Here is a 25,949-nt window from a genome sequence, read left to right on the forward strand (position 1 = left end):
TATCTTTTTCGACGCTCTCTTGCACGTGAAGTTTTTTCGGAAGATCTCTTCCAAAAAAAGCTTCTTGCACTAGAAGACTGTAGCCTAGACAGAGCCTTACAGCCCTAGTCTGAACTACAACTCTTTATCACCCTAATTGCAAATAATATAAAGCTTTACACCTTTTGATACTAGTAAAACAGGTGCAGAGCTTTGCCTCTTTGTTCCACTATGAGCATAGGTTTTTGTAGAAGCCACCTTTAAACATAAAATGTATTTCTCTATTGTGCTCTGTCTTTACCAGAGCAAGATTAATTTTAACAGTAATAAAAATATTGCTATAGATTTGCATGGCCTTTTATGGAAAATGAAAAGACAGGTCCCTGTCTCAGAGCTTTTAATCTTAATAGTCTGATCCTGCAACTTGAGCATTTACTTATATGGAGCTCTATGTGGGTGCAAAGTGTCTGTCTATGCATAAGGATCAGAATATGAATTACTCATGAATTTATACTGAGAATCTGGTTTCCGTATGTGGTAATATTGGTCTATTAAATTAAGGGCACCTATTTTGACATGTATTTTGTTTTTAAATTTAAAAAATACTACTTTGGCATACGTAACATTGAAAAACTCTGTGTATTTATTTGTATTGTTCCTGATAAGTAATACTTTATTTTCCTTTGGCCATCAGCTTTGTAGTTTTCCCATTGTGAACTCACTTGGAGCAACATACAAATGATAGAGTGCTTGAAACCTGGAGCTACGTGCTATTTTTATATTTCTAGTATAACTGATTACTGGTAAATGCTTATTTTTAGTATGCTGTTGATTCTTAGTCCAAAACAGGAAACCCTTCTTTGTCTGTGTATTGGGGCTGGTAAGAATTTTTAGTGTTGTGCAGAAACTCTCTCATGGTACTCTGAGCTTTGGCTGAATCAGACCTACACACTATGTATATCGTTCTATGTTTTTAAGCGCATTTAAAAAATGAAAACATATGCATTTCTTCTATAAAACTGATGTTTGATATCCGATAAACCCTTATTGTATCCTCTAGACAAGAGAAGAAAGGAAAATGGAAGCTATTCTGCAAGCTTTTGCCAGACTAGAAAAAAGAGAAAAAAGAAGAGAACAGGCTTTGGAAAGAATCAGCACAGCTAAAACTGAGGTTAAATCAGAATGCAAGGAAGCCCAGATTATCAGTGACACTGAGTTTATTCAGGTAGCTATCTGTAACATAAAACGTGTATTAAATATTACCTTGTTTTAAACATTACGTTTGGAATTCAAAATACATTTTTAAATCTAAAACTTGTGAAATCTTAATTCCATATTTTGATTTTTAGATTTGACTTCAGATTTTAGTAAAACTTGAAGAGCTTTGACATGACTTGGTGTGTTTTTTTTAAATTTTTCAACGTTAGATAAATTAGTACAGCCATAGTGGAAGAACAGCAGTTAAATTAAGGGAGTTTAATACACAAAAAGCTACTTGGAGATTGCACTGGCTATTATTTAGAGTTCAAAACTGACACAGTGCACTCTAATCCTAACTCCAAGAGTTTTGTAAGGCTTAGTTTATGTCTGATACATTTGGTATGTTACAAAGAGAAAGTGAAATTTATTAAATATCATGAATGCCATTGTAGTGTTTGGATTTTACATATAACTTTGTCAGGTATAAGTAAAATAAAAACTTACAATTTATGGAATGTGCTGTTTGTAACAGCCATAGTTAAAAGCATTAATAAAAAATGGGAAATAACTTTCCTTGCTGAAGAGTACTGTATTCTGTGTATTAAATATTTTTTTGCCTTACTATGCAGATACTATAACAGAGACAAGGAAAGTCCAAAATATTCACAGTTAACATATTTAAGAGTATGTAGTACCAAAGGTGTGTGCTGGGGCATTACAGACAAATAAGGGAGAAAGGTCTATGCCTTGAAAGAGATTTATGATATAAATAGATTAATTATAGACCAAGGTAGTTAGAGATAGGGATGTGAAGGACTAGTCGACTGTCCGATTAGTCAACTAGCATGTCAAGTCTTCGGTAAGAATTTGCTTGTCACTTCCCCTCCCATTTGCTGCTTCTATCAGAAAGAGGCAGCAAGGGGAGTGGGGATGAGGAGGGAGTACTTCAAAGTGGCAGCACTGCTTGAAGCCTGGGCCAGACCCCAGGCTCCATGTGACACTATCGCTTTGAAATGCTGCATGCAACCCATGATCAGCTGGGGACTCCCCTGCTAACCCTGGGCTCCATGTGGTGCTGTTACTTTGAAAAGCTGTGGGGTGCCTAGCGTCATGCTTCTCCCAGCATTTCAAAGTGGCAGTGCTACATGGAGACTGGCGTCTGCAGGGGACTCCCCAGCAGACTCCAGGCGGTACTTTCACCTTTGAAGTGTAGCTTCAAAGGCAGAATCGCCCTATCGACTAATGGAATGGTCAATGAAAAATGCATCCACTATTCGATTAGTCATTTAGTCACTATTTAACATTCTTAGTTAGAGAATGTCATAAAGTTCACCATAGGAATTTCCAAGTCAATAACACCAGTAGCTCTTCCACTTCGGATTCCTGGTAGACAGTGGCTAGTGCCTGATGCTTCATATAAACATGCAACAAACGTCATGCATGTATGTTTGCAGTGTAAGAGGATATAGGCATTAAATATTTCCATTGTAAAGCCAGGAACTAGGTTTATAGATCTTTACACCTCTAAGAATGAAGGAATCAATCTTGTTTTGTTTTTAGTCATGTATGTAACTACTTTAACTGCTGTATCTTGCACCAGGAATCAGCAAAAGAGGAAACTGCCACCAAGCCAACCCCTGCCAAAGTTAATAGAGCTAAACAAAGGAAAAGTTTCTCTCGGAGCAGAACACATATTGGACAGCAGCGTAGACGACACAGAACTGTCAGCACATGTTCAGATATCCAGCCATCTTCTCCAGATGTGGAAGTCGCTTCACAACAGAATGAAACTGAGAACACTGCACTTGCAACTGAGCCTGAAACAGAAACTGCTGTTGCAGAAATAGTCACTGAAACAGAAGCTCCAGCACTTAATAAATACCCTGCTAAGTATCCTAAAACAAAGAAGGTATGTCTGTCTATAAAAAAGAACATCTATAAACAGAGGCACATTAATGAAAAACAGAATTTTAAAAAAAAGCACTGTGTATATAAATAAGCACAAATTTTGTACTGTGCAACTGCTTGACTTTTCTGACATGAATGTCATAGATTTTGGCATGTTCACTGTTGGTAATGTAAGGGACTAAAATAGTTAATGGTACTCTACAACAGTTTGGATTTTCAGAACTTCTGAACTACGTTTTGCAGAATAATTTAGATAGTCTTATTTCTATGGTTTAACTTGTTTTTAATGTTAACTGTTTATACCCAGGATGATTTGATTTATTGACTTTTCCTTTTGCTGAGAAGGCTGGGTTTCAGGTTGGTTAAATTTAAAAGATCTCAAGAACAATTAAAAACTTGAAAATATTAGAAATAATGTTCAAAGAAACTTCCATTTTTAACATAAGCATATTGCATATAACTTGTAAAGTGTTTCAATCTTCTCTATCCTTGTGCAGCATAATCAAAATTTAAAGTGTTTTTTTGTTTGTTTGGTTTTTTTTTTTAAATAATTAAGCTCCTTTTTTTTCAGTTTAACGGAAAAATTCCCAGGTTTTACAAAAGGTTATGTTCATTTTTTTTTCAAATACATAAAAAATATATTATTGCGTTAGGAAAACACAATACATTTGATGAGATATATGTATTACAATAATACATTAGTTTGTGCTTATATGCAAAGCTACCTGTTGAAATAAGGAAATCAGCCTAGAGATAAAATAAACAGGCCAATGGGTGCTCTGAAATGCATGCACATCTGAATCTGCTGATGAATCACACCCACAGTGTACACATTTGAAGCTGTTAGCAGATGATGTTTTAAAGATCTTACACATTAAAAAGGGAAGAAAATAAAGCATGCATTTCAGAACACATGAGAATATTTAAAAGTTTTTAAAAAAAGGATGAAGTTGAATGTATGAGCTTCAGATGGTAAGGCTCAATTATTAAATGTGAACAAAGGTGAAAGAAAGCCGGTGCACTAGTAGGAGACTGGCCAGCTGTGGGTGGGGCTTTTGATGTTGCTGGCACCCTAGGGAATGCGGTCACAGCACACCCAGGCTCTAAGTACTAGTGCTCGGGTGGCTGGACAGCATGGCAGCCACTCTTTCATCTCTCCCCCACACACTCCAACCCCCTACTAGGGGTGTTAAATATCGGTTATTAAATAGTTGATTAATCTCATGAATTCTTATTGGTTACCCAGCTATTCTATAGTCCATGGGGTTGAGGCTGGCAGCCTGTGCTCTCTGGCCTCACTCCTAAGGAGCCCCCTGCCTCTGTATCAGAAGCAGCAGTGCAGAGTGCCAGGTAGGAGCTGGTCCGCGAACCGAGCCAGTTTAAAAACGAGGTCTCTTCATAGACCTGTTTCCTGACCGGAGGTGGGGCTGAGTTCCCAGACCTGTCGCAAGCTGAAACTCAGCTGGGTAGCCTGCCTGTCTGACTCCTAATACACTTTAAATGCAAAGCTTCAGCAGGGGTAGGACCTGGACCTGGCATGAGCCAGGACTGAGACAGGCTACTGGCCTGCCTGCTAAAAAAAGTTACTGGGCGTAGGGGGAGTGGGAGGGATGCATGTAGCTTTTGCTACACTATTACCTCTACCTACCCTACCTTGAGCACCCTCACAATCCCCTAGGTTAGGTTTTGTTTTTTACAGGAGGAGGGAAGAGGGGAATATATTCAAAGCAGAACAGTGAAAATAAATTAAGCTGAAGAATGGATGGTAATGAAATCTGATAATGAAGATCTGTACATGTTAAATTATTATAGTGATTTAAATAAAAGCATTTTCCTCATGCTTAGTGGCTTAAAGTGCCAGGCATAAAATCCTGAAATATACTCTTGAATCAAAATCTGTATCAGGGTGGCCAACCCCTTCCAGACAAAGAGCCAAAATAGTGGTGGATACAGCACAAAGAGCTGAGGGAAAGATGCTGAGGGAAAAAACCGCTTCCCCTTTAAGAGCCATATGTAGCCCAAGCAGGCTTCCTTTGGCCGCAGCGTCAGATGTCGGCGCCCCAAGTGGCGCCCTGACCAGACAACGAAAAAAGGTCAGAGCAGGGGAACACGTAACAGGTGCGGGAGCCACATGCAGCCTGGAATCTGCTGGGGAGTCCCCTGCAGACGCCAGGCTCCATGTAGCACTGCCACCTCAAAATGCTGGGAGGAGCATGATGCCAGGCGCCCCACAGCTTTCCAAAGTGGCAGTGCCACATGGAGCCCAGGGTCAGCAAGGGAGCCCCCAGCTGATCCTGGGTTGCATGCAGCGTTTCAAAACGATAGTGTCACGTGGAGCCTGGAGCCCAAGAATATTCAACCTATACAACTTCACAGCAGATACTATTATTTATAGTATTTTAGCATTTGAGTCCCAGTCGTGGACCATGACCTCATCATATTAGGTGCTGTACAAACATGGAAAAAAAAGTACAGTATTAATTAATTAGATATCTGGCATAAAATTATTCAGTAATATAAATGAAAGAACTAGCACCATCATCCTAGTTCAAAATCATGCAAATAATTCCATGTTATGAGTTTAGCAATATTTAATATCTAGATTGGGGATGGTTGTTGCATTATTTCACCAGTTATCAAAACTATGCATTGTTGTTGCAATAATCCTTAGCCTTTTATATGTATGGCCTTCTGAGTTTGCACATCTAAGTAATCATGCTAATTTTGTAACTGAATACAAATTCAGTCTTATTAGATGGGATGGGAGAATAATAGAGTAAATGAGGAATCAGTTTCCAAATTTTGATGAAATGTACATTGAACATTTGAAGTTACCAGCAATAGAAAGATAGCTTTTTGGTTAGCCTAAAATAATGATGTGATTTTAGTCTCACCTCAGTCTATTTATTTGCCGGATTATAAATAATGAAGCTTTACATGCTAGTAACAGAATCTGCTGAGAAAGCAAAACAGACCCAATATTTTAACATATAAATAGTTATCAGTAAATAAAAACTCATTCATATGCATTATGAAAAATAAAGTTCAGCATCATAAACTGATAATTTTTTTTTATCAGCTACATTATCAGTGAGAAATTACAAACTGATCTATACGTTACATTGGGGTTTACAACTTTGCAAACCAGCCAGGGAAAGCCCCAGGCACGTGACTAATACTTGGTTTACTCTAAAGCTCCACAGCAACGGAGCCTCACAGCTCCCATTGGCTGCAATTTACTGTTTCCAGCCAAAGGGAGCTGCCAGAAGCAGCGCAGGCCAGGTGGGTCCACAATCCAACTCTGAAAACCTCTGCTTTAGATGTTAGGTGGTTTACAGTCCAGAAAACTAGATATCCATTTTTTGCATGAATCAAAAAGCAAACGTGATTTACCAAAAGCAGATCGATTGAGATACTAAACCATTCTGTATGAAGCATTTTGCAATTTCTTATGTATAACTTTATACGCATTGACACTTCCCCTTTTTGTCTAGCACTTGGTCAGTGAATGGTTAAGTGAGAAGAATGAGAAGACAGGAAAGCCTATAGAGAACCCTTCAGAAAGGCCTTTGCGTATAACTACAGATCCTGAAGTTCTGGCTACACAACTGAATTCTTTACCAGGCCTCACTTACAGTCCACATGTGTATTCTACTCCTAAGCACTATATTCGTTTTACTTCACCATTCCTTTCAGAAAAAAAAAGGAGAAAAGAACCCATGGAAAACATTACTGGCTCTTGCAAGAAGGTAATTAATCCTTTGACTTAACTTGGCTTTGAAACCAAAGGAAAATTGCATGTTTCTGTTGGTTTTCTTTTTCTCTCAACTTCCTCTCATTTAATCGCAATTCTTTGTAAGCATAATCCTGTGTTGGAACTTGCAGTGTTTGGAACAAATTTCTTTCTTTTTATGACAGCGTTGGTTGAAACAAGCTTTAGAAGAAGAAAACTCAACAATGATAGACAGATTTAATTCTCCAACTCAAGAAAGATCTAGGAGTCCTGTGATCAATGGTGAAAATAAAAGTCCATTATTACTGAATGACAGCTGTTCCTTACCAGGTGAAGCTTTTAACACCTAAATATTATAAGATATCTTAATCATTTGAAGTGGCTTAACATTTTTAAAATCAATGAGGAACAATGTTGTCAAACTATATGCACCCCATGTAAGCAATAAATATTCTATTGGACAATCTTCAATACATAGTGTTATACAAATTTTTCTTTTGTTCTTGGTTTATTAGAACACTTGAAATAAAGGATGAAAATAATTTGATACACTAGCTGAAGTAAACTATAGTTTAATTGGCACATATGTTTAACAGAAAAATTACTGAGTTTTAATATTATTTAATACAAAACGAGCATATGAATCTGTGAAATGTTATAAACACACAAATAGTTTTCATTTTTGAGCTGAAGAATTTTCATAATGTAGTACCATATGTGTTTGTATCTTTGGTAATTTTTTTTGATAATTTTTCCATCATTTTATTTAACATTGAAAATTTCAGTTCTTAAATTCTGTGCAGCTTCAGTAATTTGTTAGGATTGTAATTGATTTTGGGGGGGTTTAACACTTTTCATGAGAGGCATATCTTTAATTTGCTTGCTGACTGATTTAATGCATTGTATTTATAATTTTATTGCATTCTTATGTCTTTACAAAATGAGGAAGAATGACTATTGGATTAGCAACTATTATTTCCTAGTCTTTTTTTTTTCTATTTAACATATAGATCTAACAACACCATTAAAAAAACGAAGACTCTATCAGCTGTTGGATTGTGCTTATTCAGAAACCTCCACACCTATTCCTTCTCCATATGCAACACCAACTCATGGTGATATCACTGCCACAGACCCATCATTGTTTGCTACTCCTCCTAGGATAAAAGCAGAAGATGAAACTTGTAGGAATGGTTACAAACCCATATATTCACCAGTTACTCCTGTGACTCCATGTGTACATGGAAATGCCATGCACTTTGAGGTGAGATTTTCAGATGAACGAGAATGTATATTTTTCCCCCCAACATCTTTATAAATTAAACACCAGGCTTATCAGACTCAGTTTTTAGTCAATGAACATAAGAACTTATTTACATGGAATTTGAAAGTGCACCAAAGTGCTCTATATGTTTCCCATTTGGATCCTGCTGGCCTGCTTTAAAAGGTACTTGGCACACTCTAAAAACCAAAACTAACAGATTACCTTTATAAAATCACATCCTTCTGGCATGTTTTGCCAATGCCATGTAGATAAAACTGAAATTGCTCATTAGGACTATACCATACGTTACATTTAAAGGCCCTGGTTCATCAATCAAAACCACTTGGGCAAATTTTTAGTCTTGTAGTGAGTCCCCTTGACTTGAGTTGGTCTTCTCTGGGCACATTCATTTGCACAAATCTTACTGCACAGTCATGACCTCTAAAACTTGCATTGTCGTCAACAAGATCGGGATATTTGTTTACATTCAAAATCTTAAAAGAATGAAGGCTCAACAGTTCTAAAGCAAATATATGCTTTTCTATGTGTTGCATTATACTATATAATTAATAGCCTGGTAACTTTTGTGACAGTAACAGAAAAACATACAACAGTTACTGAACAGTTCCTTTTTTGCCATGAAATTGAAACAAAAGCACGTTTTATACTAATTTGAGAAATGGAAACTTAAGGTGTCCAATTCTTATTTCTCATAATCTTTACGCCAGGGTAAGATTGAACTTGAATCTTACTAATTTTTTTATTTGTGCAGAATATTTCCTCACCCGACAGTTCCCCAGAAATTAAGAGGAGAGCTTACTGTCAAGAGGTAAGAATCTTTGTAAGAAACTGTAGAAAAGTACATCTTCATTAGCACAAAAACTAGTAAATTGGTGGGAATGTGACAGTAATTTTTCTTCCAGCTCAGGTTGTCCAGTTCTGCACATTTCCCGTTTTTCTCTTTGTCCTTTCCCCTTCCTATGTTCCTCCTCATTTATCCTTTTTTGATCCTTTCATATTTTCCCACTTCCCTTCCATTTCCACATTCTTTATAGACTACAGGCACAAAGAGCAATATGATCCATACCTTTGAGAAGGCCTAAATGAAGTTTCTTCCAGAAAAAGACTATCACAATTAATGTGTTTTTCTGTAGATTACCAGCAACAAAATGTAAGAGTTAAAGTTGATGAAATATTAATCCTCATGCGTAATTAACTAGTACTAATATTAAAAAAATCCAAAACCCTAAGCACCAAAATGTCTAGAAATGATCAGTGATGGTTATTTATACATTCTAATATTATGTGTTACATATTCAGCTAAAGGCAGTTTAAGATTCACCTTGCATAGTCTAATCAGAGCTTTAAGAATGACTCAACATATACCTCAATGTGTGTAAAAATTTTTCATTGGTATGTTAAATCCATCTTGTAGATTAAAATTAACGTGATTGTCAAATTTTTAGTTGAACTGTAATGCTCATTTAAACAAGTATGCCATATTTTAACTGGCTATTTTTAGACACTGGGTTTGTATAATTTTAATTATGCACCTAATTTTTACATAAGGTGGTATTATGTGTCTGACTTAGATTTGAATTAATGAAGCTTTTGGTTTGGAATCCTATAAAAATACAAAATAGAAACTTAAGAAAGTGAAGCGTTAGCACAGAAGAAGTTTCCTTTTTCAAAAGATTCTGCAAACCTCAAAAAATGAGGTTGACAGGATTTTTCAAAAAAGGATTCCATTTTCGAAAACTGCATCTAGACTGCGGTTTTACTTTAGAAATAGCATTTTTATGAAAGAGCGCCATGATGCAATTATGCAAATGAAGCACGGGAAAGCCAAATCCTAGCTTCATTTGCAATTTTGAAGTGCCTAATTCACATCCCTCTGTCGAAAGAGGGATGCAGTCTAGACGTACCCTAAGTGGTCTAACTCTGATTTAGAACATTTGTTTCCATAGCTAAAAGGGATTTAATTCTGCTTTAAGGATGCAGTCACTAATGAAGCCTCGATTATATTACATGTAGTAGTATAAGAAGAGAAGTTATATTGTGGGGAAAAAAACGTCTATATCTATGTACTTTTTTTTCATGCAGGGATATGACAGATCATCCACAGTACTAGCACTAAATTCTTTCAGAAATTCCAGTCTGACAGAAATGGGCCTGCAAGAAATAAAGACTATTGGATATTCTAGTCCAAGAAATAGGACTGATGTCACAAGGCAGTGCACTGGAGAAAAGGAATCTCTATCAGACCTCCAGTTGGGACTCGAAGTAATTGAGCAAAGTACACTGCATAAAAACTTGGAAGCCCCTTCACACGACAGGACTGATTCTAACAGCCACCTAGAAACTGCTCACTGTGGACGGGGTACGATTTACTCTACATGGGTAAAAAGCCCAGACAGGACAGGTGTAAATTTTTCAATGAATTCTAATTTAAGGGACTTAACACCTTCACATCAGTTGGAAGTAGGAGGTGGATTCAGAATAAGTGAATCAAAGTGCCTGATTCAAGATGATGCAAGAGGCATGTTTATGGAAGCATCTGTTTTCTGTACTTCAGAAGATGGAATTGCATCTGGCTTTGGAAGGACTGTCAATAACGACATCTTGATGGATGGAAATTGCACGCCCCAGAATCCTCCACAAAAGAAAAAGGTTACAACTTTAAGCATCATTCATGATTTATTTTATATAGCCCAGTACATGCATAGCTGTTGAGAATAATTAGTTATAATACAAATTTTATTGCTCAGTTTTTACAGGAATTACAATGCAGATATTATTTTAATTATATGATTATCAAATTCTTTTTAAAAAGGAACTTCTGCTTTTCAGATATGAAAATCATATGTTACAAACAAAGCAACACAGTACTTGTTTATTAAAATGAACTTTTAAAAATCTAGTCTACATTTCACTACTTAATCCATTCTTGGCTTGGATAACGAAATCAATTGACAATAATTGTTATACTTGAAGACTTTTAGTGTGGCAATTACTTCAGGGGAATGTAATTCATAGAAACTTGTGTTGGTTTTAGGTTTTATAAAAAGTGTACATTTTAGAAAATTTAGCTTTTGAGCTAAATTTTAAATCGACAATATTAACTAACACTACTCCTTTAAATTAGAAAGAAAACTTAAATAAAACTGTTTCAGTGCATTTAGGTCATGCATGCCTACAGGCCTATTTGCACCTATCAGTCATTATCTGCTTTAAAAGTCTTTACTAAATAGTACTGGGTTCAGTTATAGCCCTTCTCCTTACAGAATGGGGAACAGTAATACTGTCGACCTGCCAAAAATTCTGACCCTATAGTCTAGATGTCCTCCTCCTTTTTCAAACTTTTTGTGGCAGTGATGGAACAGGGTTTTTCCCCTTTTCTCTGTACCTGTTCATTTAACCACTGTAACAGTACATCAGCTCAGGAAAAGGAAATCCAAATCCAGGCTGTCTGTGATTGTGAGATACATCTGCAGCTAGATGCTGAAGGCAAGCTATGTTCTCATTCTGCTTGGGAAAGGGACTCTTGACACTGAGGCTATGTAGACTGCAGAGAAAAGTCGGAAAAAGATACATAAATTGAAAACCGCAATTTGCATATCTTTTTTCTGCCTTTTTTTTCCCCCTTTGGAAAAACTTCCTCTTTCAGAACATCCCTTATTCCTCAATACAGTGAGGAATACAGGGATGACGAAAGAATGCATCCGCTTTGTTGGAAACTGTTCCAAGTAAGCAGACACGTTCCTTGGATGCGGCAGAGCTTTTCCGAGATACCAGAGGTACCCTGGAAAAGCCCTGCAGTGTAGACATAGCCTGGTAGAAATGTATGACACTGCAGCTCCTTTTCCTTCTAAAGCACCTTGGAAAATGAAGGGAAGGAACCTGATCTCAGTTAAGTTATAAACTCCTACAATTACTCTGCCATTCCACCCACATCTAATGCTTAAGTGAGCCTTATTATCTTTACATCCAGGCATAACCATCTAGACAACAAATGGATTTTGCTATTCCATCCACAGTCTTAGAATGAGTGTTATCAGTGAGAAGTCAGCATTAAGTTGTTGAGAAATGTTCTCAATTAATGTAGTGTAGGGTTATAGCTAAAATACGAGTTATTCATCTCTCCTGATGAGAGAGAAAACGGAGTTTCATACGCAAGAGAAATTTCCAAGAAAAGCAGACAAAGTTGCAGCTCAGTTTGGAGGGGGGCAGGGGAGTGGGCCAGAGGCAAAGAAATTGTAGGTCTAAAGAAGTATGAAGAGCACAAAAAGAAATAACAGAAAGCAGATTTCTTTTTCTGTATTAAGAAAAAGAGGAATTCTTAGAAACTGAAGAGGAGCATACTAAGAGAAAATTGTAGGAAAATCTTTTCCAGTAAATTTGAAACCACAAGGAGAAAAATAATTACCAAACTGAAACAGATAGAAGATCAATTGTGTAGAAGCATACTGACAGAATTCAAGTTAAATACCTTCTGAGATCGAATTCGTTACAGGTGTGTACATGTTCAGTATCACTGTGACAGCCTTAGAGATTCCAGACATTGGCAACAGGGTCAGCAGTGTGCACAATCCTAAATTTTACCAAGTGCAGACGCCCAAGGATAGTATAGACTGAAGTGGCATCAGCAAAGACATGATTTATCCCCTCTGTTAGGGGAAGTTCTTCCTAAAGGAATGTTTAAAGAAACTAAGATGTCAAATATTAAAGCAGCCAGTATATAGTGGCTTTATCCATTGTGTACTTCATGAAATGGAACCATGCCCTCCAGATCACACCAGCCCAAAAGAAAATCCTTAGATGTTTGTATGATATAAACTTTAATGGCCTCTGTTTCTTTGGATACATTGCATTTTTTGCAAAGGCTTTTGGCCTTTAACACATTGCCATATTCAGTATTTAGCTGTACACTTGAATTGCAAATGACTATTCCAAATGTACAGGTTTTCTAATACCTATATGGAAATTAAAATCTAAGGACAGAATCGGATAATGAGCATGATTAAATGCTTTGCTTTGCCCTGCCTCACTGTCTGCAAACCCCACAATCATGTAAAATAAGTAAGTGGAATTTAGATTCTCATTTTGTTTAAAGCAGTCCTTTAAAAACAGACATAGTTCGACTTTTGTACAAGATGATTATGGAGTAGAGAACCTCAAGGTTATCAATATACTCCGCATGAGAACAGCAGAAATGGCTTCTGTACATAATTGGGCTATCATCTCCCAGTATGGCACAGTTCCCCCACAGCCAGAGAGTTTCTGGAGATGGTGAAAAATTACTTTGGAAAGTAAATCACTAGTACACCATCTCTTATATTCATACTTCATTTAACAATATTTGATTGATTATTTAATTGAGATCCTAGTTCCTTGGAGTAAGAGCAATGTAACTGATGTCAGATCAAGATCAATTCTTGAGGGTATACTCCATATTCTTGATCAGGAAGAAAAGGTCAGAAGTATATTATGTTTTAGACCTGATGGAATCACAACATGTAAGAAAATTTGCTTTTCTGGACTGAGACCCTATGCCTGTTAGTTATTGTAATATTGCAGCCATCTCTATTACCATAGTATATGAGTAGCTCTGTCTTTAATATGCTTCTCCTCTCATTACTCCTTGTGGTAGGGAGATCATATTTACAGATTGGGAACTGAAGCATAGACTAAGTCTGTGGTGGAGCATGTAATTAAACGGTAGCTTTGTGACTACTATTTTAGCACCTCACATTCTAAACCCTTCATATGTCTAACAAAAGTGTAATTTCAGGTATCAGTCTATGAGCTGGTGGTAGTTTTCTCAGATTCACCTACACTACACAGCCACAAATGCTGTCAATACTAGGCATCTTGTATAAACTTTGTTAATGATAGTAGCTAGTCTTAAGGGCCCTGAGCATATGTACTCTTGTGTCAGTAAAGTTAATCTCGACTTTGTTCAACAAAGCAGTTCTCTTCTCTAAAGATGCTCATGAATTTAGAAATCAAATCAGAGAGCTTGTCTACGCATGAAACTTATGGAATACATAAGGGTTTGAATTTAAAGCAAAATAATATGTTCTGAAACTCCTCCTCCAGCAAACATTTATTTTGGTATAAAAGTGTCTACATATGGAATTATGCTAGAATAATTCATATATGGGCAATCCTTGAGCTAATGTGCACATACAGCAACTTGGGATGAGAGACAAACCAGTGAGGAAAGACTTAAGATCTCTTTCTCTATATACACATCATTACTAGGCGGTTTCCATTATTTGGACTTAGTGTTTTGTGTAGGCATAGTCTCATCTACACATGGGGAAGATTCAGAGATTACTGCCAAGGAATAAATCCCAATCTCTGAAAAATAAAGTGCAGAATCTATAATCATATCAGTTATGTCAGGCGCAGACTGATATCAAGTATCAGAGGGGTAGCCATGTTAGTCTGAATCTGCAAAAACAAGAAGTCCTGTGGCACCTTGTCTGATACCAATCATCCTCTGTAAAAGAGTCTCCAAAATTAATGCAAATTTTCTAAGAATTATTTTTCAACTGGTGTTGAAGTTAAAACTAAGCATACATTTTCTGGAACTCAGGGTAGTCTAGCTCTCAACTTTTCAAAGGCAGCCTTGAACTCCTACGCTGTGATACAGTTGACCAACATGACAGTAGTATTGTATACCAGTTAACAGATGAGATGTCCCATCATCCATGTAGAAGTCATTTCCTAGGCTGGCCAGAATCTCTAACCGCTGCTCTGTCAGCATTCAGTAAATCAGTAGATTTCATCCTCAGTCTTTATATTCTTTCTATAAGCAGAAGTATGAGGCCTTCACCATTGGAACAATTTCCAACCAATGTAAATGCTGAGACTACCTATCTTTCTCCAAATAAATTGACCTTGCAACACAGAGTTATGTTTACCCTACAGTATGTCAGCATAATTGATATTGCTCAGCAGTACGAATAAACTACTCCACTGTGTGACAAGTTACACCAAGATAAGCATTTGTATGAATATCCCTATGCCAGTGGGAGAGCTTCTGCCACCAAGGTAGCTATACCACCACACTTCCAGAGGTGGCTTAATTATGCCAATGGGAGAACACTCTCCCTTTGGCATAGAGAGTCTTCACCAAGCCCAGTGCAGCACTATGTAGGTAGACAAATCATTGTGAGAGAGGAGGAAGGAACTGAACTATGGACATCTTCATTAGATCTGACAAATAGAATTAGGGCTTAAGTGGGAGCTGTTGGTACTTAGCATTTTTGAAAATCAGTCATGTGTCCAGATATTGGTTCAGCACACTAATTTTAAGCCTCTATTTAAAAAAAAAATGTTGGCTATGAAGTTGTCCAGTATCTCAACAATTGTAAATCTAGATAGCTTTAGTTATCCCTCTTTCCCCCCATGGCACTATGCCAATTTATACCAGCTAAGAATTTGCCTCAGTTTATCATGCATTTTCTGTTGTGACACTTTTATTCCCAAGGGTTGGGTTTTCCATAATGAACACAAAAGCATAAAGAAGTCAAATATAACTTGCACGTAAGGCTGATTTCTTAATGAATAAAAATGCAGTCCAGGCTTTAATATTGGTATTTCAGCTTTTTGTTTCTAACTCAAAAGCACACATTGAGAACAACTTTGCATAGATTTTTCTCCTAGAGAGGAAGAAGCATAAAAAGGGGGTAGGATTAGTGTTTTAAAAAAAAAATCAAACCTTTTTGCAATTATATTTTAAGGAGACTTCAGAAAGTTGTAATTATATATAAAAACTTAACGTTTCTCAATTTAAATCATGTTCTTCAGTAATGAAATCAGTTTTGACCAATAATTTTATGTAATGTATGCTGAATCGCTGTCTTTATCAAAGTACAATAAAGGGTTATTCGAAAACAATATGCATGAATTGGAATAATTCAGTTTTCATTATATAAAAGAAAAAGACATCAAATACAGATGTTACAAATAAAAAAATATGTAACTCCCGTATTTAACCAAGTAGCCATTTTTAATGCAAATGCATCAGGGTCAAAACAGAAAAATAAAAGTTTAAAATGGCTTCCACTATCACATAATAGCTACCATTTTAAATATGCTGCAACTCCCAGGAAACCGCATTCTTGAAGTCCTCTTATTTACAGTGCACTTCCCAACAGCACAGCTTCTGCATAGCAGGATCTTCCCACACTTGCTGCCTGAGTTCCATTTTCTGCACTTTTTCCTAGGGTAGGAAAAACATGTTTCCTCTCCCTGACAGAGATTTCTCTCACTGTACTCCTGTTTCTGTTCATCAGAAACCAAACTTTATCATGATGTAAAATCTCCAGAAATGAATATCATTATTTCGACTAACTTATCTATTGTAATATTTTTAGAGACAATCACAAGGTATTTCCATTTGAGATTAAAGAAAACTGGTCAGTAGGTTAATTACTTAACAAGTGTTTGTAATGAAAAATGAGTAAACTTTTCCTCTGGTGTTTCTTCCATAGGTGTCTTTATTAGAATACCGAAAGAGACAACGAGAAGCTAGAAAAAGTGGCTCCAAGACAGAGAGCTTTTCTCTGGTTACAGTATCTCCTCATGCTGCTGGTGGAGGAAGTATAAGCAGTAACAGTGGTGCTAATGATGGGTATAACAGTGGTGAAAATGGGGAGCAAATTGATAACACTGCTAACGTATCTTTACCACTGACAGCTACTGTTTATAATACAACTCCAGAAGAAACTAGCAACAATTGTCCAACTAAAGAAGCTTCTTCCAGTGACAAAAATGAACCCGAAGTTCAATGGTAAGTGCAGATTGCAAGTTCAGAAAAAGTTTGTGTAGCCAACAGACAATTAATTGGAGAAGCAATAAACAAATTTAAAGTGGAAATACAGCAGTGTGTCAAGGAAATATTACAGATGCAATATGTTAAATTGTCAGTGCCATGAATTCTTGATAGCATACGTTTATTTTATTAACAATTATATGGGGGTATTTTATAGAATCCAGTTTTGTTAGACTATAAGTTGATATTTTTAGTGTGCCATGGTGGGTTGACTTAGTTGAGATAATGGGATACCATTTTAAAATTCATAAATTATACATGTTTGAAAAGAATACTTAATCTAGATTTATTTCACCAAAATCAAAAGACTTTTTGGCTAAAAGCTTTGCTTTCAAACGAGTGTTTTAATGGGAAGTGACTAGAATGTGGGAACATATTTGGTCCTACCGTTGAAAGTTTGTACATGGAATACTGAGGACTTAAAATATTTTAAAATGCAGTATGGTGAAGGGGCATATTAGTAAATAATCATATTTAGCCTGAGTGAAACAAATCATTATTTTTTTTCCTGTAAAAAAGGCCTAGATAGATAAAATGACAGGAGGAAAGGTCAAGATGATAACTTTATATGGAGAGTATTTTTAACTTCACTTTCTGGACAGAGCACTTAAAGCGGCTTCCCATCTACATTTGCCTTCCGAATGTTGCTAGCACAGGTAAAGGTGATCAGGTATTGTCAGCAATGGAAAGCTTACATCATATTTCCCTACTATAGAGAAGTTCTCCTAAAGCTTCAGGTAACCATGAGCTGAGAAGCTGAGCAGGAAAATCTGTCTCTGTTCAGAAGGTACTCCTGGTGCTCCTTTTGAGCAGCAAGATTCTCACAGCTGGACTTTACAAAACTTTGGGCAGATTTTTAAAAGAGTACTTTTAAAAAATTAACTTTGCAGTAGGTGGAATCATGCAGAAATTACTGTACAGTATTAGAATGCGTAGGGAAGAACCGCAAAGAAAAGCAATCAGCCAGCAAAACAGAAGATATAGGGGAAATGAAAAATTCCTTACCAATTATTTCCTTTCTTTTAGTCCTACAATTCTGGGGTGCTCTCCTCTCTCTAGAGCTTGTGGAAGTGGCTCAGAATTTTGGCACTGCCCTGTCTGGCTTTGTCCACTCTCCTCCCGCTTGCAGTCAGATGAGTTATTTCTAAGCTAGAAAACTTGCACAACATCATTAAAATATATTTCAGAGATAATGAAATAACTACATTAGACCAAGGAAGATGGTCATATGGTCACAATTCCAGTTAATAGTTTACCCCTTTGACTCCTAAACCATCCAGGGTGTGCATAATAGTGGAAGATGCTGCTAGCAGAAAGGTAATTATTGGTAAGAATTTTTCTGTTCTGCAGCCTACCATCTCCCATAATTCAGGATATCTGGGAAAGAAGCAAGCAACAAATAGATGTAGGGAGGAAAGTTTTTGTTAGGAAAGAAATACCATCCTTTTTAATAGTGAGCTCATTCAAATCTCTGAAAGAGGCCTCTGTAGAAGATAGAAAGTCCGCCTTGTAGTGCTTGCTTAATGAAAGTGCTAACTAGAGACCTTGTCACAGATTTCTACTGGATATGCTCACTTGTTACAATCAGAAGGTTGGTAAGGCTCTTATGGAGTGTGCCATGATCCCTTCTTACACAGGAACCACAACATTGTGGGCTTCCACAATGCACAGTCCAAAGCCCCATAGTGATTAAGGACTTGAAAGTTCTGAGTCCCTAGCATTTTGGGTGAAAAGGCATAAATAGGGAGCCTAATCGTCATGTGGAGTCGATGTGCTTGAAAGATTTTCAATACTCTTCTGACCATTAAGGTGTGCCATCTCTTTTCATTTGATGCTGTGATTTTGGATATAATGAAGAAAGCAAAACCTCTTGGGAAGCAAGGAAGGAGGACTTTACCTTAGGGGAAGGTATTCTGGTGTGCCGAACATCACCTTGTCCTCCTATAACATGCAGTAAGGCTCCTGTATAGATATAGCTGGAAACTCCACCATTCTCCTGGTGGATGTGACAGCTACTAATATACTAGTTATAATGGATAAATAAAATGTTGACTCTGACATCAGACACTCAAAAATACAGCTTATCAGGGTGCTCAGAACTAATAAAAGATCCCATTTTGGGAAGAGTAGCCTGATAACATATGTGACTAATAATACTGCAAGTAAGTAGAACACTACTAAGAGCGGACACCTGAGACTCAGTGGTACTGGGCTGAAGGCCTTGATCTATGCCTTCTCAGAAGTCCTGAATGGTTTGAAATCTTGGAGTTCTGGGATTTGCTCTGTGCTCTTGGCACTTTTGTTGAATTTGGACAAGATAGAGAAGTACACTTTTACTATTCATACTCTTCTAGACGAAGCAATGACTCTGGAGGAAAGACTTCAATACCCAGGCTATTAGCTGAAAGTGTATTGAGTCCAAGTGAAGAGGACCTTGTAAGAAGGGGTCCAGTCTCTGTAGAAGCTGGATGGGGAACTCCATTGACAGCTCTGTCACGTCTGAGAACCAAGGTCTCCTTGGCCAAAAAGGAGTGCTTAGCATTACTATTGTCTGTTCTCATTTCCTTTTTGAACCACCCTTGTCAGTAGTGGAAAGGGTGGAAATGCAGCGAGTATGTCTTGCAGTCATCTGTGCAATGAGGCATCTGTCCCTATGAAACTGCAGCCTGCCTCCATTGTGAAATATTTTGTCCTCTTTGTGTTTTGTATGATCCAAGAACAGTTTGACTGAAGGGGGCTGAACGTTTGAATGAGATTGAAAATCAGAATTGTTGACTCTGTTCCTACTGATCTAGTCTGCCAGCTGATTCAGGTCTTGTTTAATATAGGGTGCTCTGATGGAAAAGAGGAACTGTTCCACCCGCCCCATTATTTACATTGCTTCCATGTGTAGTTCCATCATGGTGGTTTAAATATGCCATTGTAATAGTGTTGTCTGAACCAGGATGTGGTTCATCCTTAGGTTAAGCAGAAATTTAGCAGAGCTAGCTTGACTATTCTCAGTCAGCCCTTGGAGGTATATGCTATGAAGCATTTCTTCCTTGGACTGTTTAAGTCTCTAAGTGATCTCTCCAACCCTCCAGGCTGGTCTCAATCGCAACGACTAAAGGATCTAGAATGCAGATGGGCATACCTTTGCAGACACTGATTTCGGCTGACCACCAGTGTAAGGAGTTGATCTTTTATGTCAGAACCTGTACATAACCTACTATAGTCTGGGGTGTGGTATGAAGACTCTGATGAATTATTTTGACCATGGACTGGTCGCTATCCAGGACACTAGGAGTTGGAAACCTAGTACCTGCAGCTCTAAAGCAAGAAAATAAATTCCTGGATAGAAACTGAGAACTTTCCTTAGGCACTGATGATGAAATCATCAACCTGAAGGAGATTCATTATCCAAGCTGTGGCCCTGTGTGCTGGTCAGGATGTCATCAAGGAATGGGATGAGTTCCCCTCAACTTGACTCTCACTATTATCACTGCCACCATTTTGGAGAAAAACCCTGAGATGAGAGGACTGGCCAAATGGGAGTTGGATATCCAATGATGTTTCCTGCCATAGGCAAACATTAGAAGAGTGTAATGACACTTTGATGGGGATACAGAGATATGCTTCTGCTAGATCTACTGAAGTTAAGAATTCCTCTGTAACGGGAATAGAGTCTCAATCCAAAATTTCATTTTCTTATCAATTTATTTTGAGCCTTTTGAGATTGAGAATAGCTACCGTCCCTTTCCTTGCCCCATACTTGATTTTTATACCATCTTTGTCAATGTATACAAGAGCACTTTTCTTGTGTGGGAACACTACCATTTCCATATGCAGAAAGATGAGATATTGTGTTTCTGGATCAGATTGTCTTTTGTGTGGTCATTGAAGAATAGATGGGGCAGCACTTAATATTTTCAGATTCTGATTTGTACATTATAGTATGTTAGAAAATGGTGCCTGATATTGGTTATTGATTAACTTTGTGCTCATTTATCTTAAGTTGCATTTGGATATTAATTGGAATTTAATTAAACAGTAGTATATACAATTTATTTTTATTAAACAAAACAATCTTAAATGTTTTGGGTACATCTACTGTATTTTAATGAGCTAGAGAGTAAGATTCTGTGGTGTTATAAATATTAAAATTTGAGGACTAAGCCAATCAGAACTCAGGTAAAGATATGCAGTAAAATAGGAATATGAAACCATTCAGGTGATCTTACCTAATTTTGATGGAAGATACATGATGGTGTTTCTGGAAGTCCGAGGTTGGGTCCCAACACTTTTGGTGACTGCTATTTTCTTGCACCTAGTAGCACAATCTCTAGGGCAGTGATCCTCAATGCAGTGCCCGTGGATGCCATGGTGCCCGCCAGAGCATTTAGGTGCACCTGCCGAATCATCTGGGCCAGCTCTCTCCCCCCCCCAGGCACGTGGCACATGTGCGGTGCCGCCGCAGGGCGCATGGGCGGCCCCGCCCCCGGGCGCCCAGCAGCCCCAAAAGGTTGGGGACCACTGCTCTAGGGTCTTCTCCCCCACTTCCAGGACCGAGCTCTTAATGCCATACATGTCCTCTTATGCCATATTTATAAAGCTTGGCTCCAAAAGTCAGACTTCTCCCCCTTTATTTATTCTTTATTTAGAAAAAAGTTGTCCCTGTTTTTGAGAGAGGCTCATGAAGTCAGCGTATTTTCATGTAAATGTTTTAAGATATAAGTTTAGGCCTTAACATATTTTGTATTGCATTCATATTTAATTTAAAATAGGTTTATTTTTGAAAAAAAATGTACCTGGCTAATGAGCTGAGAACCGTACTGAATCCATTGAGGCATTAGCTTTTGGCAGGGAGACTCTAAATAGGAGCAGAAATCAGGATGATGGCTGTCATTCCTGGTGTTGAGATCTTCCAGCCAGAAAGGAGATGCTCTTGCAAGTCAGGTAGTTGCTAGGAACACTCAGGTAGTGGCAGAGGAGGATTCAAAGCCCTTTTTGCTAAGGGTTTTCATCTTTCTATCTGTGAGTTCCTTAGGATATAAATCCCCCACTAGGAAGGAAGCTCTACAGTATATCATCCTTTCATATCTTGGCGTTAGATCTCTTCGGTTCTTGAACATTATAGAGCCTAAGGTTGCTTTTAACATGTTTGTCCTTATCCATTAATTCCTCATCACTTTCTTGAAGGAGTGAAAGGCTATTGAAGTTTTGGGAGGATGTATGAGAGGTGAGGTTTATTCTCAGGAGACTGCTCAGATATCAGATCCAGATAGCTCTTCTTCCTCAGTGGGGAAGTTGTCGTTGTCAGAGGACATTTTAGCTGGTGGATTTTTTTGTGCTCTTGTTTTGTAAAAAACCTTTTTAGTGTCTTCAGTGAATGTAAAAGTTCTGCTGAAATTTTGGTGAGGCCTTTTGTGGTTTGCCTTCTTGGGGACTTAGAGCCCTTTGAGAATCTCAGAATCCTTCCCCCATTTGTGTACCATGCCCCCTTGGAAGGCAGGAATTTTTCATCTGATTCTACGTGGTTGGCTTGGGAAGGAGTGATCTGTATAATCCCCTGAGTCAAGTGCTTTCACCACTGGGGTTCCCTGGTCTATTTTTCCCCATTGGAGTTGCAGCTGACTTGATGTGTAGAGGACCTCACTTGCCTGTCCAAATTGTGGCCCTGGGTCTTCACCATTTAGCACAGTTGGAGATAGAATTCTGAGTACAACCCACCACCTGCCTTGGAAGCCTATCTTACATATAGAGCACTACTTGAATTTGACAGTGTGCATCCTTACCTGCCAAGTCAGAAAGGAAAGACTACAGTGACAGAAAGGTTTACTGATCCAGGGTAGAGGAGAAAGAATGATGAAAATGAAGAATACTGTCTGAGAAAATTGCACTTGTAAAATAAGAATGAGCAGGAGTAAAATAAATTGCCATTGTCTGCTGTTGTGGAGGCAGTCTGGTAGCAAGCAGCAGAGGAATTGTTACCAGATCATGTGGTGCCAAATCACTAATTCATCCCCAAGAGCTGCAGAGATAGCAGCCCAGACATGTTGGTGACGTTGTGCTGCAGGAAGAGTGATGGGAGGAAGACATACTAGTCTTTTCTCCCCATTAAGCATTATTAGAGACCTCTAAGGATATGTTCAGGATTACCAACGTAGCAAAGCAAACAAACACTGCTTGGTGATGGCAGATAAAACCACTGTTGACTCCATAGTTCAGATGCAAGGAATGGGTTTATTTCAGCATAGTACGAAGTACCGTACCTCAGTGGTCAGTTGAGGTATGGTTGGTCAGTGAGCTCACTGAGTATATACAGACAAGGCTTTAAACTTAATTCTACATACACTTTAATGCCCAAGATAATACCCTGCTTTCTAGAAACGCCCCTCTTTTCTGATTCATTATATAATAAACTATACCAGTTATAAGATTCTAGAATACTGATAAACACATTATATAATCTAGTGTGTAACAGAATTGTCAATTTTAAATATTTGACAAGGACTTGGTTTTGTTTGTTCTGGTTATATTTGGTGAGGCCATCGTGACTCCCTCATTGTTAATTTGTCCTTGTTCTGCTCTCATGTATGAGGGATACTTAGTAAGCCAAAAACATTGTTTTGTACTTGTTCCCAGAAAACATTATTCAGAAGTTTGATGGACCATACTAAAGTAGGACTTTGTCCTACTAACTCGTGTGTGTGTGTGTGTATATAAATACACTTAAGTCCTTTCATGTGGTAAGTTTACCTAATGATTGACTTGCCTCCTTACAAATTTAAGAAACTGAATGTGTTTCAGAAGCTAAAGACCACTATAGAGTAATTTCATCACTGATATCTAATCAAAACATTTTAGAATACAGGAACAGTGTTCTCTACTGCCACTACTAATGCCTCGCACTACTGTCAGCACTAGCCCACATGGCTTGGGCACTGACAAAAAATACTTGGTGCTCAATGTAGCATCTTCCAGAACTGATTTACAGATGACAACGAACTAGTCACTACATCACCCTATGTGATATTATCTTCATTTTACAAATGGAGAAATGTAACCACAGAGATTTTCATATCTATAAATTTTCAGAAATGTCCACTAACTTTGTATGCCCAATTTACATCAGTGGCAGAGCTTCCTTCCCTTTCTCATCCATGTAGTTTCTACACTAAGAAAAAAGATCCCAATTTCTTCCTGTTAACAGGCATATCATTAATCAGAGCAAACTTCCGTTTCTGTTCAGATAAACAAGTTACAGAAATTGTTGAATTTACTACATGTCTTGACATGAGATAATCTAGCATGAGCAGCCCAACTGACCACATTTACAAAGACGGGAACATTTGTTTTTTTGTGTATGTTGTCTGTACAGGAACAAGTGAGTGCTATACAGTACTGTTGCCCAAGCAGCTGCTCTTACCTTATAGTTGAGGTTCAATTATATACATCCTGACATCTGAAGTATGCAGTTAAGATCTCTTTCATGTAAAGAATATTTTATGTTTTTTAAAGGACTGCTTCAACTTCAGTGGAACAAGTGAGGGAGCGAAGTTATCAGAGAGCTTTACTTCTCAGTGATCATAGGAAAGACAAGGACAGTGGTAAGTTGGCTTATAACTCCAGAAAATGGATTCATTGAACTAATACACCTGGTTCTTAGCCATTCTGTTTGGATCTGCATCATCTGTAGGATAAAAATCATTATGTTGTAGCCTATACTCAGTCTCATTCAAATATCTTTCCTCAGTTATAACTTAAGGTCCTTTCTTTCACTGAATTAGACTGGCATGATTTTGGGGAAATACTTTTAATGGAAAAGTTTTTCTGTTAAAAGTATTTCCGCAAAAGAACTTCTAGATTGGCATGGATGCTTTTGCGCAAAAGCATCTGTGCCAATCTAGACACACTTTTGCGCAAGAAAGCTCTGATGGCCATTTTAGCCATCGGGCTTTCTTGCGCAAAAAATTAAGGTGTGCCTGTCTACACTGGCCCTCTTGCGCAAGAGGGCTTATCCCTGAGCGGGAGCATGAAAGTATTTGCGCAAGAAGCACTGATTTTGTACATTACAAAGTCAGTACTCTTGCGCAAATTCAAGCGGCCAGTGTAGACAGCTGGCAAGTTTTTCCGCAAAAGCGGCTGCTTGTGCGCAAAATTTTGCCAGTCTAGACGCACCCGTAGTGTTTACAAAAGTCATGTTTATCACATTGCTATATTTTACTGTCGTTTTGTTTATAGATCCTGATCCTGAAAATCCAGAGTCCACAACTGAATGTCAGTCCCCAGAAACGTCTCAGAAAACTTGTAGTAGTCCTTCAAAAGTAAGCAAGGTAATATTCTCTTTGCACGCATATGTGCACGTAAAGATTTTGAGTTTGTTTTTAGAAACAAACTCACATCTGCGCTGATGTGAAATTTGATAATATTAGTATGTATCAATCAATTTAGGATTGAATAAGGATCTTAACTAGTTAATGCACTACAAAGGCAGTTTCACCTCTCTCGTTAGTCACATCTCCATATCACCTGCTGTGAACAGCTATACCCACCCTGACTTGATTAGCTTAATTAACATAAGTAACTTCTTTTTTTCTTTTATATACTCCTGCCTCTGTAACTTCCACTCCAGTTCATCTCATGAAGTGGGTTTTACCCACAAAAGTTTATGCCCTAATAAATCTGTTAATCTGAGGGCTTGCCTTTACTGCTGTGGAGATCGATGCTGTGGCAGTCGATCTTCCAGCATTGATTTACCCACTAAATCAAATGCTGATGGCACCCCTATCAACTGCAGTACTCCTCATACTTAGGGAAAAAACACCTGTTGACTTCCCTTACTCCTCCTGTCAGCCTCCTGCTGTTGGCCCACCCCAGAAGATAGATGTAAGGTACGTCTACATCAGCTATGCAATTGTCATGGCTAGAATTGCATATCCTACATCAATTTTCTCCACCAATGTAGGCACAGGACTCTTTGCTGGTTTTGTTGGATACAGCCTAACATGTCTACTCTGAGTATTTTCACCAAAAGTACA

At 37.8% G+C, this 25,949-nt stretch overlaps 1 protein-coding gene across 5 annotated transcripts in view; it reads left to right on the plus strand.

Moving 5' to 3' along the window:
* Positions 1 to 25,949, plus strand: part of KMT2E (lysine methyltransferase 2E (inactive)) — a 144,778-nt gene that overhangs the window by 115,597 nt on the left and 3,232 nt on the right. For 4 of the 5 annotated variants that reach the window (XM_075909724.2, XM_075909672.2, XM_014580823.4 and 1 more), the window contains 10 exons: positions 1,040 to 1,204; positions 2,780 to 3,088; positions 6,582 to 6,836; positions 7,006 to 7,150; positions 7,831 to 8,084; positions 8,857 to 8,913; positions 10,188 to 10,754; positions 16,589 to 16,887; positions 24,430 to 24,518; positions 25,153 to 25,244. In XM_075909724.2, the coding sequence (XP_075765839.2) occupies positions 1,040 to 1,204; positions 2,780 to 3,088; positions 6,582 to 6,836; positions 7,006 to 7,150; positions 7,831 to 8,084; positions 8,857 to 8,913; positions 10,188 to 10,754; positions 16,589 to 16,887; positions 24,430 to 24,518; positions 25,153 to 25,244 (2,232 nt within the window). The remainder of the gene's footprint in view (positions 1 to 1,039; positions 1,205 to 2,779; positions 3,089 to 6,581; positions 6,837 to 7,005; positions 7,151 to 7,830; positions 8,085 to 8,856; positions 8,914 to 10,187; positions 10,755 to 16,588; positions 16,888 to 24,429; positions 24,519 to 25,152; positions 25,245 to 25,949) is intronic. The other variant, XM_014580821.4, reaches the window with a different exon arrangement.

The sequence above is a fragment of the Pelodiscus sinensis genome, chromosome 1, assembly GCF_052426305.1.
Source record: "Pelodiscus sinensis isolate ZL-2025 chromosome 1, ASM5242630v1, whole genome shotgun sequence".
Lineage (NCBI taxonomy): Eukaryota > Metazoa > Chordata > Testudines > Trionychidae > Pelodiscus > Pelodiscus sinensis.